At 31.4% G+C, this 16,939-nt stretch overlaps 1 protein-coding gene across 12 annotated transcripts in view; it reads right to left on the bottom strand.

The window, feature by feature from the left end:
• Positions 1-16,939, bottom strand: part of LOC145254914 (putative phosphorylase b kinase regulatory subunit alpha) — a 179,214-nt gene that overhangs the window by 42,045 nt on the left and 120,230 nt on the right. For 6 of the 12 annotated variants that reach the window (XM_080113903.1, XM_080113908.1, XM_080113876.1 and 3 more), the window contains 2 exons: positions 10,206-10,304; positions 5,517-5,534 (listed from right to left, as the gene is read on the bottom strand). In XM_080113903.1, the coding sequence (XP_079970029.1) occupies positions 5,517-5,534; positions 10,206-10,304 (117 nt within the window). The remainder of the gene's footprint in view (positions 1-5,516; positions 5,535-10,205; positions 10,305-16,939) is intronic. The other 6 variants (XM_080113909.1, XM_080113906.1, XM_080113888.1 and 3 more) reach the window with 1 other exon arrangement.

Consider the following 16,939-nt stretch of genomic DNA (forward strand, 5'->3'; position numbering starts at 1 on the left):
GCGATATACCCATGAATAATAGGGAAAGGCGATATACCCATGAATAATAGGGAAAGGCGATATACCCATGAATAATAGGGAAAGGCGATATACCCATGAATAATAGGGAAAGGCGATATACCCATGAATAATAGGGAAAGGCGATATACCCATGAATAATAGGGAAAGGCGATATACCCATGAATAATAGGGAAAGGCGATATACCCATGAATAATAGGGAAAGGCGATATACCCATGAATAATAGGGAAAGGCGATATACCCATGAATAATAGGGAAAGGCGATATAGCCATCATTAATAGGGCAAGGAGATATAGCCATCATTAATAGGGCAAGGAGATATAGCCATCATTAATAGGGCAAGGAGATATAGCCATCATTAATAGGGCAAGGAGATATAGCCATCATTAATAGGGCAAGGAGATATAGCCATCATTAATAGGGCAAGGAGATATAGCCATCATTAATAGGGCAAGGAGATATAGCCATCATTAATAGGGCAAGGAGATATAGCCATCATTAATAGGGCAAGGAGATATAGCCATCATTAATAGGGCAAGGAGATATAGCCATCATTAATAGGGCAAGGAGATATAGCCATCATTAATAGGGCAAGGAGATATAGCCATCATTAATAGGGCAAGGAGATATAGCCATCATTAATAGGGCAAGGAGATATAGCCATCATTAATAGGGCAAGGAGATATAGCCATCATTAATAGGGCAAGGAGATATAGCCATCATTAATAGGGCAAGGAGATATAGCCATCATTAATAGGGCAAGGAGATATAGCCATCATTAATAGGGCAAGGAGATATAGCCATCATTAATAGGGCAAGGAGATATAGCCATCAATAATAGGGCAAGGAGATATAGCCATCATTAATGGGGCAAGGAGATATGGCCATCAATAATAGGGCAAGGAGATATGGCCATCAATAATAGGGCAAGGAGATATGGCCATCAATAATAGGGAAAGGAGATATAGCCATCAATAATAGGGAAAGGAGATATAGCCATCAATAATAGGGAAACGAAGATATAGCCATCAATAATAGGGCAAGGAGATATAGCCATCAATAATAGGGAAAGGAGATATAGCCATCAATAATAGGGAAAGGAGATATAGCCATCAATAATAGGGAAAGGAGATATAGCCATCAATAATAGGGAAAGGAGATATAGCCATCAATAATAGGGAAAGGAGATATAGCCATCAATAATAGGGAAAGGAGATATAGCCATCAATAATAGGGAAAGGAGATATAGCCATCAATAATAGGGAAAGGAGATACAGCCATCAATAATAGGGAAAGGAGATACAGCCATCAATAATAGGGAAAGGAGATATAGCCATCAATAATAGGGAAAGGAGATATAGCCATCAATAATAGGGAAAGGAGATACAGCCATCAATAATAGGGAAAGGAGATACAGCCATCAATAATAGGGCAAGGGGATATACATAGGGAGAATATTACTGGATGAGTATTTAATATATCAATGTTGTGACGGGACAGGGGCTGAAGCTTGGTAGATAGTGTGGCACCTATGAGTAGAAACTATTAGTCTATTATATAATAAATCCCACACTATCTACCAAGCTTCAGTCTCTGTCCTATCCCTGCAACATTGCATGTGTTTATTTTACAAGTACTTTAATAGAATGTGCTCTGATGAACTTGCTCCACTGGTACTTCCTTGACATACCCCCCCCCCTGACCAACCAGTCAGCAAAATTCCACCTCTTCATTGTAGTGATACCCAGATGCCGGAAGACAACTTTTCTCAAACTCTCTGCCACCTTTTTTCCTGACTATACCAACATGCAAAAGTTTAAATGCGAACATATGTCATTGCACAACTTCCCACTAATGATACCCCTGTAAGTATGGCTCTTAGTTCATAGGAGCTCCTTACATATCAATGGCAGTCTACCTTGCCTGGGATGAATTTAATTAAAAAAAAAAAAAAAAAAAAAAAAAAAAAAAAAGAATATCTATGCATAACAGAAAAGAGCAATAGGTATACACGAGAAATACCTGTAAACAATAGTAGCAAGTAAAGTGATTGAAATAAAAAAAAATATTTTTTTACAGCATATCAACCCTTTTCTGATTATTTAATACTGAATCTACTTATCTTCGTAAACGATTTTATGCTTCAAATTCTTTATATCTTCACAGATTTAATCACGTTGTAAAAGTTTTCTGTGCAAATAGTTTGTAAATTAATTTATTTTATAAATATACACAAAAGAGTCTATAAAAGTACAATTTCTTTTTAACTATTGATGGGACTGAAAGGTACTACCACATTAGGTCATAGCAGAGATTGGCAGTAATGGCAATTAAAGGGCAACTCAACACTCCTTGAAACTAACAAATTAGAGCATCGCCACTGGATGCAGTTTTGCATCATATCCAGGATGATTGGAGATGAAGCTAAAAAGGCTTGAGAAAGATGGATTTCTGGGTAATGAGCGGGATAGAGGCAAACACCTTCACCAATAGTGTCCAAGGTAGTTTAGTGTTACGTTTGAGACAAAATAAAGGGATACATGATAGCAATATGTGAGGGATATCAAGGAATAATATGGGAAGGATAAGAATAACAAGGGTTGGATATCAAGGAATAGTGAGTGCTGGAGATCTAAGAATAATAAGATAACTGATAATAAAGTAGAATTAAATCTAGATATGTAAAGATTGTTGAATGAAAAATTGAATGAACAGAAATGTTACCATTTAAAAAATAAGGATAAAAAAAAATGGTGAATTAGTTGACGTATGAAAAATAAAATTCAAATGCAAAGAAAAGAAGATTCTACAAGAGAGCAATTCAAGTGTTGAGATAAGAAACGAACATGAAATGCAGATAAAATAATAAGAATGAAAAGAGGATTATCAGGAGATTTTGAGCAAAAGGATTAAATGATAGAACAAGAAAATACAAACATTGTAGCATTTAAAAATGAAAAACAAATAGAGACTTAGATGCAGGCATTTATAGTCAAGTCAATTCATTCCTTGTTACTAACTCTATATGACAGACAAACTTGCTGCATGCTATTTGAAAGAAAATATGTACTGGCAAGACACTTCCATTGGCCAAGAGATGCCATGAAGTTGAATTACTTGGAAGAATTATGATTGGTACTTAATGTCTATTTTTATAATCTTCCTAGCTGGAATAAGTATTTTTTGAAAGAAATCTAATCAAAATACATTATTTTGTTATAAAGATCATGATGACAAGAAAAGACAAACTAACTAGAGAAACTCAAATATCACCTACTTAAATCGTAGGCTATCTCTGAAAAACGTAGAAGAAACCTGCTTTATTTTATGATACAGACATATAACATGTGATCTAACGCAACCAATTATAACCTTTGGTATCTCTTAGCTTCCAGTCTTCTGTTATGTAAGATGATGGCTTGATAATCAGCATCCAAGTTCCGTTGGTGATGTTGCATTAATTCAACCTAATTATTTAAAATTCACACACCCACCTACATACACACCAACACACACAAATCACTATTTTTTTCAACACCCTAGCTAAAGGTGAAATAGTAACATACAGTAAATTCAAAATTGGTATTGTACCTAGTTGAATGGAAGGCAAATTCCAAATAACGACCTTTTGGACAAGTAATGTGATCAATCACTTTCTTTGCCTGTGGCAGATTGCACATTAACATGGCTCAATTGTATCTAAGATATCCTGTTTTGTGTTGCTTTGTGCAATTCATTTAAGATCAGAACGTTTGTAAAAATTGTCTTGTCATTAACTTTGGAGACCAATTCCAACTGAATTTCTTTTAGCCTAAATTATTCTGTCCAGACATAATTTACAAAGACCATTTTCAGTGAGTTTTACTAGATTGTGCACCGTGTTCAAATATTGTTTTATTATGCAAGAATTTATTCAAAAGTAACCGTTTAATCCTCAAAGTAAATACCAATGATCTCAAAGCTTTTGGATTTGGTCAAAGTACTAATCCGTTGATTTTGAAGAAAAAAGATTCTTGACAAACTTCTTTAATGTCATCAAAAACTCAAATCAGTGATCCTTCATGCAGAGTAATATCCCATAAAGACCAGCAGCAAGATTACAGAATTGTACCATGTGGAAATTCTGCCACATCCAAAAGTTGCTCCATTTAAGTAGGGTCTATTCTGATCACTTCATGAAGGGTTACTGATTTGAATCTTAAGCTGAAACCAGTCAAGAATTTTTTGATTCAAAGCAGACATATTGATACTTTGATCAAATCTAAAAGCTTGTAAGCCATTGGCGGAAGGTTATGGATAAGGCTTTATCTTGAAGAATAGTTGTTTTTGAATAAATTCTTGCAATATACAAATACTTGGCTAAACAATTTTAAAACTTGATTATGCATATCAGAAATGAATTTGATATCATTCAGTAGGTCAAATTAGATATGGATCAAAACAGTAAGGTAGGATAGACTGGACTGCTTAACCTTTGTTGGCAATTTGTCTTACGTAAACTCATTTTAAATAACTGAATATTAGATTATCATGTTCACCTCTTCTAAAGCCAACTTTCTTATTTGAAATCATGAGAACTATACAAAAAACAAATATAAGATGAAACAAAAGAGGGTCACATGACAAAGTACAACAGAATGATTCACAGAATTAGAAAACAGAAGATGAAAGTGATTTTTGAGAAGATGATTGGAGACATTGTTTTATTATTTATATTCAGTATAGCAACCATTTTGTTTCCAGATATTTTGTTTGTCATTTCATTTATCAGAGTTAAGTTTAAAATAGCGTTTTCATTGCTAAATGTACAGATTGAATTGACACATCTTTAAATGTGTCCAAGAATCTCTCATAGAGGTTCTGTCTGTCAATTTGTATGTCAAACTTAAGCTAGAAATAGCATTTATAGAGGTGTATATGCGTCTTTAAGACAGACTGTCTATCTGTTAGTCTGTTATACCTCAGTTTGAAATAGCATTTTCTTTAGTCTGAGAGTCAGGTTCATACTTAAAATAACTTTCTTAAATGTCTACGCATCTCTAAAAGAGATGCTGTCTTAACTTTGAAATAGTATTTTTATTTCTAGATATGTAGACTGAATGAACACATCCTAATATCTGTAATATTTTGGTCACTGTATTTTCAAGGTCATCTTCAGGTGCCTATCAAAATAAGTTAAGAACCAAGAACTAATGTTTAAAAATCCAAGATGCATTTAAGTAAAACTAGTCTGACTACATGAATTATGTGCTAACAATTTTGTTGGACACTTAAAGATGGCTCAAAAAGTTGAACAAGTGAAAGTTTCGAAAATGAAAACAAAACGAGCACACCAAATATGAATAACGCAAATAATTCCTCCTCCAAGAATGAATGATGATGTGAATTTGATGGACAGACATGATACATAAAGCAGTGAGTGGACATTTCAACAAGGAATGATAAAAAAAAAAAAAATTGTGAAAAGGGACACACAAATTGGAAGCAATGCTTACCATTTTTCTCTTTTTTTCCTGATGACAAGAAAATACATAAGGTTTAAAAACCTTTCCTTTTGTTTTCTATTCTTTTTTATTAGCATATGTGTGACAAGTTGAAAGGTTAAATAATGACATGAATGTCAATACAGATGAAAAGAAAAATAGAAAAAGAAAATGTACAAATAGCAAAAATAAATAAACACTATTCTCATTATGATTAACTTAGGTGAAATGATATTGCTTATTTTTGCAATATGATGAAATGAACAAGCAAGTCATTAACATTGGAAAGTGGAATTCGAAAGCTTGCAATGATAAAATAAACGTTTATTTTATAAAGTTTAAAAAAAAAAAAAAATTGCATTGTTATTTGGTTCTAAAGTGTTAAATGTAACACGTCTCTTATTTAATTTTCAAATTTCACTCAACGCCTTTAATGGATAAACCTATCCAGACTTTCAAATCACGCGCGACCACGCATATTTATCCGGTTACAGAAAAACCACAGCTAACATCAGGTGGACTTAACTTAAAATTCTTCCATTCAACATCATGAAGAATAAGAGGGGGGAAAAAAAAATAAAAATAAATAAATATATATATATACACAGATTGAAAAAAGAGTGTATATATCCGAAATATATCTCTCTCTTTAAAAATAAACATTCGTTTATTTTATAAAGTTAAAAAAAAAAAAAAAAAAAAATTGCGTTGTTATTTGGCTTTAAAGTGTTAAATGTAACATGTCTCTTATTTGATTTTCATATATATATATATATATATGTGTAGTTTTGGGAATCCCAGCTTAAATGCTATATAGGTAGTTTTTAGAAATAGAAGTTATATAAGCATTTTGATTTCCCATCAGTGATTTAGTCAGAGAAGGTTAGATTTGATACCCATCAAACTCAGTCACCTTTAATGACCTAGGTTAGGTGCACCAGAAATTAGGGGTGACACTGAATTGTGGTCGTAGGCTTCCGGTTGACAACGACATGTGAAAGTTGGTTTTGGGCTGCAGATGAGCAGATGGGAAATCTCGGGACTTAGACAACCAGGGTCCAGATATAGGCTTGCCTTTAAAATAAACAATTGAAGCTTCAAATACCATCTTGTGTTCATTAATGTGTCTGTCTGCGGCAGTGACCATTCCCCACGAGATGGCAGACCAGCATACAAGATATCCGCTGGACAAGGCAAGCAGGTATGTACACATTATATATTTGCACATACACATTGAGACCCTTCAAGGTAAGAAACGGTGTAAGGATAGAACACACACACACAAGTAACAACGTTGATAAGAACACAGAGATACTTAAAAGTACCCTTAGAAGTAAAAGAAACAGTAAAAAGAAAACGATAAGTAAAAGTAAACAATTAAATAAATAAATAAGTAATAAATAGAAGGACGCAAAAACCCTTCATTTAACATATATATATATATATATATATATATATATGGACGGTTCTTAAAAATTGACTTCAAAACTAACCCATCTCTGACAGGTCTTTATTTATCTATCTTTCAAGTACATCCTTACCACTTCCATGTTTTTCTTGGTATTCCCCTGTCAACTGACCATGCTACCTAAATTATACGTTCTAACTGCAACATCAATCCATTCATTCAATGTGACCAAACAATGAAGTTTCCCCATTCTTCAATTTTCTCCTTATACTGTTCAGATTTTATCTTCCTCTGAGGTCGTCAAAACTAAGCCTGTTTTTAAGATTCATCAATCGTATCATTCTCATATCATTTCTTTTCATGCAACACATACCCTCGACCCACACTGGGCAAGTTTTACTTCCATACATTGTCACACTGCGTACATATGCCTAATAGACTCTTACCTTTGCTAACAGAGGTAATATAACAAATAATAAAACTTGACATAAAACTTCACTGCAGTCTCAGGTTTTCTACCATCAGAAGTTTATTAATGAATCCTTAACGAAAATAGGATTCAAAGATTTATTAATGCACTTCCGACTAGAGACTGCTTGTGAATATAATATTCCCCATAAACTTCCTCCTTTGGAGGAAGCTGGTTTAACTTGCCTAAAGCAAATGCCATTTCATTTAGTTTCTGACGATCAGAGAATCAGTGAAACTGCAGTAAAGTCTTAAAGCTCTTTCTAAAATAAGATTGAGTCCTTTGTGTATGCAAGGTTTATTGTCTTCATTTGGTTCTGTTCTGATTGAGAATTTAAAATTGAATGCGAAATAAATTCGTCATATCAACAAAGTGAAGACTGCGGATAAGTTAATGGTTAAAACTTACCAAACCAAAAGAAAAAAAGTTAATTCAATTATTTAACTTTTTCTTAATTATTCTTTTGTTTTATGAAAATAAAATTTGTAATGTTTGGAAATGAACATGCATTTCTGATGGTTTAAGAAAGGAAAAATTGTTAAAAACAAGTAAAAGAAAAATATTGTTAATCACAGGAATTCAAAATCTCAGAATTGTCAAATTCATAAAAGGTGCAGTAAGAAAGAATATTAGACATCGTTACAAATACATTTAAAATAAATTACCAATTTAATTCTTGCGGATAATGTAAATCTGGTCACTTATTGTGGAATAGAGGATGAAGCAGTTTTTATGAGAAATTTTTAAAAAGTATATTAAAACAAAAAGTACAATGTTTGAACAAAATAAGAGTAAATTAAAAAAAAAAATAAACAAGTCAGTTTCAATGTGGAATTTTAGTCATGCCAATTTAAATAAAATGTTGCTTGTAATGCCATGACTCATTTCTTTCATTATATAGTTGTATTTTTTTAAATGAATAATCCAAACTGATAAAAAAAAATATGGAATTGCTGAATTTCCAAGAAAAGTTATGAATTCACTAAATTTGGGAAAAAAAAAAAAAAAAAAAAAAAACACGACTAGAAATTCACTGAATTTTGACCCCCCCCCCAAAAAAAAAACCCCAACAACTATGAATTCATTGGATTTGGAAAAAAACAACTATGAATTCATTGGATTTGGAAAAAACAACTATGAATTCATTGGATTTGGAAAAAAACAACTATGAATTCATTGGATTTGGAAAAAAACAACTGAATTCATTGGATTTGGAAAAAACAACTATGAATTCACTGAATTTTGAAGATAAAGAATATCAGTAAGTTTGAAGGAAGAATTTCGAATAATCAGAGTTTGAAAAAATTTAGAATTATGAAATTTGAGAAAAAAAAATTAGAATTACTCAATTTTGGAGAAAAAAAATGATGGAATTGCAAACAACAATGACTTTGTACCAAGGTAATCTACTAGAAATTTGTCAGTAACCAAAAATTACATTTTCCAACTCATTTTTGTGGTAACAGAAAGATGAATTAGTACTGATTGAAATTATCATTTGGATCAAGTTACAAAAGAAAAAAATGACAGATTATAAAACATTTTAAAAAGGTTTTCAACAAAAACAAAATTATTGAGTAAATAAAGAACTGCAGTTGAAAAAAAAAAAAAATTAAAAATAAGTTGGAGAAAAGAAAAAATATTCTTTGCATAAAATGGGTGGAATGGAAACAAACTTCTTTTTCTGTGAGAGCTACAAAAGATTTTAGCTGAGATTATATTGCTTGTGATGAATTAACTATAATTATAGATAACTTCAAAACAAATTTTAAAAAAATTGCAAAAAAGGAATATGATTTTGATTTATGATTTCAACAAAACAAAAAACCCATCAAAATAATAACAATTTTCTGTAACTTCAAAAAGGATTAAACACAAGCAAAAGAGTAAAAAGTCAAATTATAAGAATTTGTTTTTATCCTTTTCCTAGCATATATTTTTCTCACCGGTTCAGGTTAATTATATGAAAAAAGAACTACAACTTGAAAGATGAATTTTGATATTTTAAATCAATGCAGTTCAAATGAAAACATTAGGTACTTATGTCATGTCCAAACTAGTATAAATTAAAAAAAAATAAAATAAAATAAAATAAAAAAAAATAAGTCACAATTACGTTCTGATATTTTGTGTTTAAAAATGATGGATTGTAATTATTTAGTCAAAATGACCGATTGCAGTTACCTCCCTCTAAATCTTGCAAACTCTTCAACATTAAAAACATACGATAAAACTATAAATCAATAAGTTCAATAAATTTTATTTTTACTTGTAATTATTTTTCTACTGAATCATTTTCCATAATTTTTGGAATTTATATATTTTCAACATGACACATAATACACAATAATGTTTTCACCTGAAATGCGTTAATTTAAAACATTACTATCTTATACAAGCATCAAATTATTGTATATAAATAAATAACATCAAAATCAAGACAAGTAATCTTTGTGGATTAACTACTGAACAGCTGAAGAAAGCAGGATAGGACAAAGGTTGAGACATTGTAACAATAAAGATATGGACACCAGTTTGAAAAAATATAATATATTAAATGTGTCACCTCAGAAATTTAAATAAGTATTCAACGCTCCAAAAGATTTTATAATATTTATCAACAACAAAAGTAAATTTTATAAAATAAAATGAATTAACTGAATTTTGGAAATAATTTTAATGCACTTTTAAAAATTTTTTTTTTAAAGAGTTTTCATCTTATTTATTACACCATAAACACATCCAATTTTAATTTTTTAAAAATTTTTTATCTGAACACTAATTATCACATTCTGATAAATTGTTTGATAGAAAAATATTTTACCTGGGCTGATAACAAACTCTTTGCCACTGAGAATATGATGAAGGAGCGTTTTCATTTCAAAAGGACTCAAATTTAAAAGGTGATCTGAAGCTTCTTCACCTGGAAAATAAGAACAAAACATTTTATTATTATTATTATTATTATTATTAATAATGATTTGAACCTTCATTGCTTTTAAGGAAAAGAGGGGGAAAAAAGATGCTGTCACACCAAAATGGTCATAATTTCAACTTTATAATTGAACATTGTTAGAGAAAGTAAAATGAACCAAGAAACTCCTTGTTCCAACCTTGAACTATTGAATTAGTTACTATTTGTGGTTGTCTGGCATGAACATAGAACCACAATATTAATATAAAACAGCAACCGGAAAAGTAAAACAGAAACCAAGTATGAAATTTGTAAATGCATAATTTTTGCTAAAACAACTAATTTCTAATTGTTTTTCTAATTGTCAATACACATGAAAAAATAGAAATGGCTTAAAATATTTCAATATTGGTATTTATAGAAAGAGCTTGATGAGCTAAGAAAGAATATTTAAAAAATTTTTAAATTCAATTAAAATTAAGGAAGTTATGACTATTTTTGTACCGCACACGTTTGGATATTTTTCCCTCTTTAAGACCATATGCGTTTTGTCACATTTTTTACACTACTTTTTCAGTAAAAATGCAATATCTTTGTTAAAACAGAAGATTAAGCAATGAAATTTACCTTATAAGTGTATTTTTGTGCTAGGAATTAGAATATGCTACTGAAAATCTCCAGAAATTAATGGTTTCCAAATAATCTGCAGTAAATGCACATAAATATGCTGCAATTCCTTAAAAATGTCATGCATCCATTAAAAGAAGTTAGAGAACTCAAAGCTGAATTGTAATGCATTTTATGTACAAATAACTGAAATCAAAACCTAGGACTGTTTAAAAATGAATATATTGCAATATTTTTTTGGTATTATTGTAGATTAATACATTCTGTTACCCCCCCCTCCTCATCTAACCACCTCTCCAAAGATGTAATTTTACCTTTGTAGACAATTACATGTGAACACCTTGAAAAAACTTTAATGAAAAATAAACAAGTATTATTTTAGTCATTCTAGCGGTTTAAGACAGTTAACCATATTTTTTTCTATAGGAGATAAATCCTGTGCGCTTTTTTTTCTAAAGTCGATTACGCATGGTTTTAAGAAGGTCTTTCTGCAATTATGAGAGGGCAGAGAGGTTGCCACTCCGACTTTGGATTAATGATAGAGCTAAGGGAAATTATGTGTGAATATCCTGAAGACTTGATAGGAACAAGACAAAAACAATTTTAGAATTTAGAGTGGGGGTTGGTTTCACATAAATTCACCATTTTGAGACCATTCTAGCGTTTTAGCGATTTGTTGACCAATTTATTTTTTATGGGAAATAAATTGTGCCTTTTTCTTTAAGGAAGGATCTGTTTTTTTTTTGTTTTTTTTTTTTAGACACATATGTAGCTTACCAAGGAATTTGTTTGGTGAGGGGCTTGCCACTTGGAAAGCGTTATTGTTAGGGCTGAAGAAAGTTTTAAGAGAAGGAGGCTTGCCACTCGTACCTAGGGTTAGAGGTAGGATTAAGAGATGTTTTTAAGGTGTTTGACACCCATGTTTACGGTTAGTGGGTCATAATTATTGGCTTTTGAAAATGTTATGCCTTAGATTTTGAACATCAAATTACTTTTAAATATATAAACTTACATAAATGAGGGGTGTGAAACTTAAGAATTACGGCAAACAGACAAAAATAAATTCATTTAAAACAAGTGACGTTTGGAAAACTTATCAAGTATTTTTTGATGACCTATTTAAATATCAAAAAACAATTTTACTAAAGCTGACAAATCGTTAACAAATTTTGGATAAATTTGGTTTTTATTTTCAATTACATTTCCTGTTCGAGTGACAGATTATTTCGTTAAACTTTCCAGTTTAATACGTTTTTTTTTATTTTTATTTCTCTACCTGGACTGCGGGTCAAGATCACAGTGTAGTATTCTGATGCTACACTTCGCCTTTTTGTTCTCTGTAAGTGAAAGAGAAATCTTTCATGATTGAGACAATTTTTATGTTTGTTCCTATCAGATTGCCCCATTTTGGAGAGCTAGATTTTCCTCACATTAAAAACCGATCTTGTGTCTAACTCTGTCCTCGTGGGGAGGCAAGTAAACAGAAACTTAACTAGAAACTGAGCACCCACTACAAATATTTAAATATTGATTTTGTATTTTTTTTTTTTTTTTTATATAATAGATTAGTGTCTACTTAATTATAATCCGCTGGAAAAAAATTGTAAAAAAAAAATGGAAAAAAATTGTAAAAAAAAAAAAAAAAAAACGGAAAAAAATTGTAAAAAAAAAAAACGGGAAAAAAATATTGGGGATTGGGGGGGGGGGGGAGGTGCTGCTCGCACACGTGAACCATAAAGAAATCATATTTTACATTTTCAGTGTTTTTAAAACAAAACACTGTTTAATTCACTGTTAAAAACTAATGCAATGGATAAAAGTGCATGCAAGTTACATATTTACAAAGCTTTTCTGGTCTTTTCAACCATATAAATATTTTTAAAATTTGACCAGAAATTATGCCAGATTACTTTAATTACATATTCTGATAACCGAATAGCTCTAATTAAGCTAATTATGTTCTGATAACAAAATAGCTTCAACGACATATGTAAAAACATTTTTTTTATATTCATATTTTCATTTTTTATATTTTTAATTTGTTCTGGAATAAAAAATCAAAAAAACGTTTGTTTACAGCAATGCTATTGCTGATCGTATTGCTGCTGCTGCTACAGATAGTTTTTAGATATTTTTTAAAAATAGAATGATTTTTTTTTCCAGTTATCATGATTTTAAATTGCTTGGTACCACAAGAAAAAGCAGGTTACAATTTTACTTTTAACGAATAAAAATAGTAAAAAAATTGATTTATTTAATAGTGGGTGTCTGAAGAAAATTTTTTTTCAAAATTTTCAATACTTGTCATGTTGAAGTCTTTTTTAACAACAAAAAAATGAGTTGTCAAAAGGATTTCGGATACCCAAATCTATTACAAGTGACATCTCTTCTTGTTAATTTCCAAATGTCATGAAAAAATTCTCAACACAAACGCGGTACGACCATTTACAAATCAGGGAAGGTGGGCGAGTCATTACAAAATCTTACCAAAAAAGCACTTTTATGAGATTTTTATCACTTTATTTGCTTAAAACTCTTCAAATATCTAATGTACATTATTATTTATTAACTCATTTGAAAGGATAATCAGTTCTGAACAAAACGGTGGTATTTTGAGGATTTAAAGTGCTTTGGTTTTTAAAATATGATTTTAGCAGAACCCCCTTGAAATCTAATTATCCAAAGCGTTTTATCATCTGTGTGTATTGCTATTTGAAATGATTATTCAAATTCCAATGTAATTTTAAGTTAAACCGTATTTTGTAAATTTATTACTATGTTAAAATTGATAAAATCCGTTTCCTTTTTTTAATCACACAAAATGCAGGCTAAAATATTCATTTCATTAGAAATCTCAAGTTTTGGTATATTGTACATAAAAAAATATCTTTTTAAATAGCATTGCTCAAAAGCAATGTTTTTTGTTTATTTGCAGGGTGGGGACAAATTTATGGGGAGGGTATACTCAGTAATTTATTCGTTCTTTTGCCTCATGTGTGCATGCATATTTTTCAGGCAGAGGGAGGGGATTTGATTTTAGAACTTGTGCCCATCCTTACAAAACTGTTTAAATGTTGTCTTAAGGAGAATTGCTTCCCGTCACCATGGAAAATCTCATCAGTATGCCCCGTATTTAAGAATTCAGGTGATCGCTCATCTCCACCAGAGTACAGGCCAATAAGTCTCCTGTGCGTCATGAGTAAGTTGCTGGAATCTGAGTTAAATAGAGAAGTAATTAACCATCTTAGCAAAAATCACCTTCTTAGTGACACGCAATATGGTTTCCGTTCTGCTAGATCTATAGCAGATGTACTTACAGTTATATCTCATAGGATTAGCGAATCTCTCGACGGAGGCTACCTTTCTAGGGCAATTGTTCTTGACATATCAAAGGCCTTGATAGAGTATGGCATAAAGGTTTACTTCACAAGATCTCCAGCTACGGTATAGCTGGAAATGTCTTCTCAATTATTAAATCATTTCTCTCTGATAGGTTCATAAGAGTAGTGGTTGATGGGCAGAAATCAGAAGCTCTTAGTATTAATGCTGGAGTCCCTCAGGGGTCCATCCTGGGCCCAACTCTCTTCCTGATCTTTATTAATGATTTTTCAAATCACATCCTTACATCATTCGTAGACATCTATGCTGATGACACTACTATCTATGGTAGCAAATCTAAGACCATAAACGACCAAGTTCTCTCTGATTCTCTCTCCTCTGATCTTGAGCAAGTGGTACAATGAGGAAAGAGGTGGCTTATTACTTTTAATGCATCTAAAACCAAGCTTTTATCTTTACATCATCAACGCTCTGATCCCCATCTGGCATCAATTGAAATGAATGGCTCTCGTCTTGGGGAGGCCTCATGTTTTGACAAGCTTCTGGGCTTGACCTTTACTCCTGATCTTAAATGGAACACGTACATCAAATCCGTTGTCAAGGCCGCTGGAAAAATGGTGGGATCCTTCTATCGATCCAGTAGATATCTCACTGCTGATGCAATTCTCTATCTATATAAGAGCCAGGTATGTCCAAGGATGGAGTACTGTTGCCACATTCTGGGCAGGAGCTGCTAGAAAGGACTTATCCTGCCTTGATAGAGTTCAAAATAGATTTTGTAGCCTTGTGGGGGATGTCCTTTTCTCTTTCCTGCAGCCTCTATCTCACAGAAGAGATGTTGCGAGTTTGTCTCTGCTTTATCGTTACTTTCATGGCAGGTGCTTGGCTCGACAAACTTTCACAAGAAACACCCGTCTAGCAGAAAACACTATCACTAGTTTCCCCCACTCTTTATCTGTGCCTAAACCTAAGCGTAGATTCCATGAGCAAAGCTTTCTTAGAACTGAACGCCTATGGAATTGTCTTCCATTTTTCTGCTTTCCAGCCGACTTCAAGCCTAACATAAACAAGTTTTTGATGAGCTGTTCCATATAAGTTAACAAATTTACCGAATCTCCATTACTAACGGTTACTATATTGTCCAATTTCTACTGTACACTCTTTAACCCTTATCCTCGAGTGACCTCTTGGCCTTGGTAAGTGGTGATGCGCATGTAAAAAAAAATAAATAAATAAATAAATAAAAAATAACAAAAGAATGAAATGTCTGCTAGTGTATAAATGAACAAAAATGCATTATGGTGGAATTTCATTTTGTAAAAAAAAAAAAAAAAAAAAAAAAAAAAATTGAGGGGCTACTCTGACTTTCTTTTTGCTCAATAGTTGCAATATGCAATCTAAAAAACAAAAAAAAAAAAGCTGATTTGTGTGCGATTACACTGAAACGCATTATGGTGGAACATAATTTTGTGAGGAGAGAAGGAAAGGATACAGACAGACTGACTCATTTGTTTCACCATGGTTTGTGTGCATGTGTAAATGTTTTTGTTTTTTTTGTTGGAGGGAGTGCTTTGTTTACCTGCATCATAATCTTCAAGTGGATCTGAAAATATTTGAAAAACTGCTGTTCACCAAAAATACTAATTTTCTAGTCACAATCTAAATATCCATAAAATTGAAGCAACCATTGAATTAGAAAACAGTAATAATGAATTAATGGAGTGTCATTTTTTAAATCAATATGCAAATTAGTTAGGCTTAGTATGCAGACCATGTGGATATGCTTAATATATTAGAAATCTTAAGTTCTTGTATTTTATATATGAAAAAAAAAAAAAAAAAAAAAGGATCTGATGTCACAGTGATAAACTGACGACTTTACAAATAGAAATAAAAGTGTAAGAACATGATTTTCACTGATTTATTAAGATTTTATGGTCCTAGTACCTACAAATGTAGAATACAGAAAAATAAAACAAAACTTGTGTGTACTTTAAAATTGTAATATAATTTATAGGATAGCGTGTGTTATTTTGTGTGTCACGTTTGCATCCGAGTGACTGTCGTTTAATTGTTATGGACTTCCATTTCTTGTAATAAATAATTTTTCCAAGAATTTTTATAAGTTTTGATTTTGGTTTAAGCTGATGCACCCAAGTCATGTGGATATATATTTTTTTATTTTTAAAATCGTAACTTTATAATATATAAAAATCGATAGAACATTAACTCTATAATAATATATATGAAATCTGCAAGAATTAAAATATCATACTTAAGCGTATTTTATGACTGGGCTATGCCAGGCGTCGTTGCTAGCTTGGATAAATACTTTTGCAGTTTTAACAAAACAGCTATCAGAGAGTCTCCATTTACGGTGAACATCTACAAAATGCCAACAATCAATATATTACATATGAATGAGTCCCATATGAAATTTCCACAGGTCTCGCTAGTTAGAATTATTATTACCATTAATATTAGTAGTAATAGTAGTATCATAGGTGATTCAAAGGAAGGCGACATTAACAGCATCATCAGCATAAACATGCCAATGTGTATTAAAATGAACAAATATTTAGATATTGAGACAACTAATGTTTTGCAAAAGCAATCTAACAAATTATATTGTAATTAAGGAAATAATATCAAAGTATGAATTTGCATGTCAAAAATGA

The sequence above is a fragment of the Euprymna scolopes genome, chromosome 3, assembly GCF_053919585.1.
Source record: "Euprymna scolopes isolate OS-2025 chromosome 3, ASM5391958v1, whole genome shotgun sequence".
NCBI lineage: Eukaryota > Metazoa > Mollusca > Cephalopoda > Sepiida > Sepiolidae > Euprymna > Euprymna scolopes.